This window comes from Camelina sativa, unplaced genomic scaffold, assembly GCF_000633955.1.
Source record: "Camelina sativa cultivar DH55 unplaced genomic scaffold, Cs unpScaffold01524, whole genome shotgun sequence".
NCBI lineage: Eukaryota > Viridiplantae > Streptophyta > Magnoliopsida > Brassicales > Brassicaceae > Camelina > Camelina sativa.
The window spans coordinates 1-4,975 of record NW_010922642.1 but is presented as its reverse complement, the minus strand read 5'-3'; the positions used below and the strand labels follow the sequence as shown (position 1 = coordinate 4,975).

Here is a 4,975-nt window from a genome sequence, read left to right as displayed (position 1 = left end):
AAAACAGAGGAGCAAGCACAAAGGGAAAACTTGTTCCACACGCGATGTTTAGTCAAAGACAAGATATGTAGTTTGATTATTGATGGTGGTAGTTGTACTAACGTTGCAAGTAGGACTATGGTGGAGAAGCTTGGCTTAGAAGTTCTCAAGCATCCAAAACCCTATGCGCTTCAATGGGTCAATGAGAAAGGAGAGATGTCTGTCAAGAAGCAAGTCAAGGTGCCGCTTTCAATTGGTAAGTATCAGGACGAGATCATGTGTGACATACTTCTGATGGACGCTAGCCACATTCTTCTTGGACGTCCATGGCAATCAGACCGACAAGTTGTGCACGATGGCTTCACCAACCGACACACCTTTGAACACAATGGCCGCAAAACGACTCTCATTCCAATGACGCCGCATAAGGTTTATCTAGATCAGCTGAGCATGAAACAGCGAACCGCCAAACAAACTGAACCAATCGATAACAAGGGTAAGAGCAAGGTAAGTCACAATAGTTTACTATTTGTTTACAAAGAAACTCTTGCTTGTTCTACTAACCCTAAACCGGTGCTACCGAGTGAGATTGAGCTGGTTTTGCAAGATTATAAGGATGTGTTTCCAGAAGACAATCCCATTGGTTTACCATCAATCCGAGGGATCGAACATCAAATCGACTTTGTTCCAGGAGCCGCTCTACCAAACTGACCAGCTTATCGCACCAACCCAACCGAAGCCAAAGAGCTTGAAAGACAAGTGAATGAGCTGATGGACAAAGGACATATTCGAGAAAGCATGAGTCCATGTGCCGTTCCAGTGTTGTTAGTATCAAAGAAAGATGGGAGTTGGCGAATGTGTGTGGACTGCCGAGACATCAACAACATAACGGTTAAGTATCGCCATCCTATCCCTAGATTAGATGATATGCTTGATGAATTGCATGGTTCTAGCATCTTTTCTAAAATTGATCTTAAAAGTGGATATCATCAAATTCGCATGAAAGAAGGTGATGAGTGGAAAACGGCTTTTAAAACCAAACAAGGGCTTTATGAATGGTTAGTCATGCCGTTTGGGTTAACTAATGCGCCTAGCACTTTCATGAGGTTAATGAATCATGTCCTTAGGAAGCATATTGGTGATTTTGTTGTGGTATATTTTGATGACATTTTGGTTTACAGCAAATATTTAGATGATCATGTCATGCATCTTAAACTTGTTTTGGAGTTGCTTCGCAAGGAAAAGCTTTATGCGAATTATAAGAAGTGCACCTTTTGCACAGATAATCTTGTTTTCCTAGGCTTTGTTGTGAGTGTAGATGGAATCAAGGTTGATGAAGAGAAAGTCAAGGCAATCAAAGATTGGCCAAGTCCTACCAATGTGAGCGAGGTGAGGAGCTTTCACGGCTTAGCAGGATTCTATAGACGGTTTGTCAAGGATTTCAGCACCATTGCCGCACCGCTTACGGAAGTCATCAAGAAGGACGTTGGTTTCAAATGGGAAGCTGCACAGGAAAACGCCTTCCAGGCCTTGAAAGAGAAGCTTACGCATTCCCCTGTTTTAATTCTTCCAAATTTTATGAAAACTTTTGAGATTGAGTGTGATGCCTCAGGGATAGGTATTGGAGCTGTTTTGATGCAGGATCATAAGCCCATAGCATTCTTCAGTGAGAAGCTGGGAGGAGCTACACTCAATTATCCGACCTACGACAAAGAGCTTTACGCTTTACGCTTTGGTCCGAGCACTACAAACGTGGCAGCACTATCTATGGCCTAAGGAGTTCGTCATTCATACTGACCACGAGTCTCTCAAACATCTAAAGGGTCAACAAAAGCTCAACAAACGTCATGGGCGGTGGGTCGAATTCATAGAAACTTTTCCATATGTGATCAAGTACAAAAAAGGTAAAGATAATGTTGTAGCTGACGCATTATCCCGCAGGTATGTTTTGCTTACTTCTTTGGATGCAAGGTTGCTAGGTTTTGAGCAAATAAAAGAATTGTATGCTAACGATTCTGATTTTAGCAAAATATTTCAATCTTGTGAGAAGTTCGCTTTTGGAAAGTATTATCGCCATGAGGGTTACTTGTTCTTTGAAAATAGACTTTGTGTGCCTTACTCTTCTTTGAGAGAATTGTTTCTAAGGGAAGCACATGGAGGAGGTCTAATGGGTCACTTTGGAGTTGCTAAGACCTATAAGGTGATGCAAGAACACTTTCACTGGCCACACATGAAAATAGATGTTGAACGCCTATGTGAGCGATGTGCTACTTGTAAACAAGCTAAGGCTAAGGTTCAATCCCACGGTTTGTATACCCCTTTACCTATTCCTTTGCATCCTTGGACTGATATATCTATGGATTTTGTGGTTGGATTGCCTAGGACTAGGGCAGGTAAGGATTCTATTTTTGTGGTGGTTGATCGCTTTTCTAAAACGGCGCATTTTATTCCATGTCATAAAACTGATGATGTATCTCATGTTGCTAGCTTGTTCTTTAGAGAAGTTGTTCGTTTGCATGGTATACCTAAAACCATAGTTTCTGACCGTGATACTAAGTTACTTAGTTATTTTTGGAAAACTTTGTGGTCTAAGTTAGGAACTAGATTGCTTTTCTCTACTACATGTCATCCGCAAACTGATGGTCAAACTGAAGTTGTCAATAGAACTCTGTCCACNCCGAGATGGTGGTAACCCCTGCAACGACTGGAACACATCCTCAAACTCCTCTACAACTGGAATACCGCTAACCGTAGACTTCTCCACTAACTCTGGCATAGATATGGTAATCAAATAAGCCTCACAGCCCTTCTCGATCATCTTCCCAGCCTGAATGGCCGAGATCACGAGACTCCCCTAAGTCGGTCTAATACCCTGAAAAACCAACTTCCCTCCTGGACGCTCAAACTCCACTCTACCCCGATAGCAATCCAAATGCACCATGTGCCGATGCAACCAATCCATCCCGAGAATAACATCATACAACTCCACTGGACTGATAAGCAAATTCTCTGGCCACGACTCCCCTGTGATCTGAATATCAATTCCTCTGACTCGTCCAATAACCATCAGGAACTTGCCTCCCGCCACTCTAACAACTCCAGTACGTTCCTCGGGATCCCCTCTGATCCCCGCGCTCTTTGCACACTCTGGAGTAATGAAGCTATGAGAAGCTCCAGAATCAACCATAACATGGGACTTGAACCCGCCCACCAACAAGGTCCCTACACAAACCTCATGTGTAGAGAACCTAACACTTTATCACAGGGAAACATAAAATCTGAACTTACTAAGAATTCACAAAGATGAAGTACCAGAAATTATACCTGTGATCGCCCCAGCACTGGTTCCACCATTCTCTACAGTCGTGTAAGCTTGTGGCGCCTGCTCAATCTGTGCCATATGCTGCCCTCCATGATGCACCTGCTGCAACGCCGCCACTACAACCGGCTGCAACTTGGGACACATGGGTCTGATATGCCCCGGCTCCCTGCAATGATAGCACACACGAACCCCTGCCGTCGGAGCACTCATCTTGGGACAACTAGCAATCCTGTGATCCTTGCTCCCACAACCGAAGCAACTCGTACCACTCGGCCTCTGCGTAGCCTCCCACCTCCTCTTGGTTCTCTGCGCAGGCTTACCGCTCCTGCTAGACCCACCCTGCTGCTAAGCTCTACTAGGCTGAACTGCTAGACTAACAGCCACTGACTGTGCCCGAATGTCCTCCTCAATCCCTGCTGCAGTCTCAACCAGCTCTGCACGCGTAGCATAACTCCGCCCTCTATAGTGAACCCTTGAATCGTCACGTAGGGCCCTCAAAAACCTCAGGATCTGAGCCTCTTCAAACTCCATATCCTGACCCCCATACCTCAGAAGTCGACGGAACTGCACCTCCAACCTATCCATTGCCTCTCTAGGGAAATACTTGTGGTTGAACTCCAAGAAGAATTCAGCCCAAGACATCCCCCTCTGCACTCTCCTGGCTGCCACAGAACTCCACATCACCAGTCAAATGGTGGACCCCAATGTCCACCAAAAACTCCTCAGGACATCTCAGAGTATGGAAGTTACGTTCCACACTCGTCCTCCACGCCTCCGCAGCGGTAGGATCTGTACCTCCCGAAAACCGCTCGGTACGAATACGACCCATCTCTGTCACCACGCTGATATAACAAGAATGGACCCCCACATCTGCAGCCACTGGCTGCCGCTCCTCAGCCACTGGCTGCCGCTCCTCAGCCACCTCTGGTGGCACTACCTGAGCCTGAGCCGGTGCCATTGGCGGCAACCGCTCTAACAACTTTGCCAGCAAACCCGCAAGGTCGACACTCGGGACTCCAACCACTAGGACACCCGCACCTGGGGCCTTAACATCACAGGCTACTGGAGCATCAACACCGCCCCCTCTAGCCACACTCACAGAATCCCTCTGGACACCCTGCGACTCGCTAACACCCTCTGCTTTCACACTCTGGTCCTCGGTCTCACTAACCACTGGGACTTTGCCCCTACCACGACCACGTCCGCGTCCACGACCACTACCACGACCACAACCAGAAAGAGCATCCTCTCTAACAACCTGCACTACCACGAACAGAAGGCTAAGCACGCAATTATACATAACACAAAAACATATACTCACCGTGGAATCACACTATAGGCTCGAAGAGGATGTTCTAGGACTCCATGCCACACACAATTGACCAACTAACATAATCAATCAAGACATGCAATCCCAAACATCACAACAGAAACCTAGTGAACCCAAACCTAGAACCGTAAGGGCTCTGATACCAAACTGAAACGACCCGACCCATTTTTTTTGAAAATAATAAATAATAAATATAATTTAATAATAATAAACTACAACTAGTGGTCCCATATTCACTAGCCACCTAGTCACAATCACAATCAACAGCGGAAATAACCAATAGCAATAACCAATAAAAATTCAATATCCAACATTAATTCCAAATCATAAACTAATGATCCAAA

At 45.6% G+C, this 4,975-nt stretch overlaps 1 protein-coding gene across 1 annotated transcript; it reads left to right on the top strand.

Moving 5' to 3' along the window:
- Positions 1-117: 117 nt before the first annotated feature.
- On the top strand, positions 118-690 carry LOC104774099. The gene has a single exon (XM_010498764.1). The coding sequence runs from the start codon at positions 118-120 to the stop codon at positions 688-690; it is 573 nt and encodes a 190-aa protein (XP_010497066.1).
- Positions 691-4,975: the final 4,285 nt, after the last annotated feature.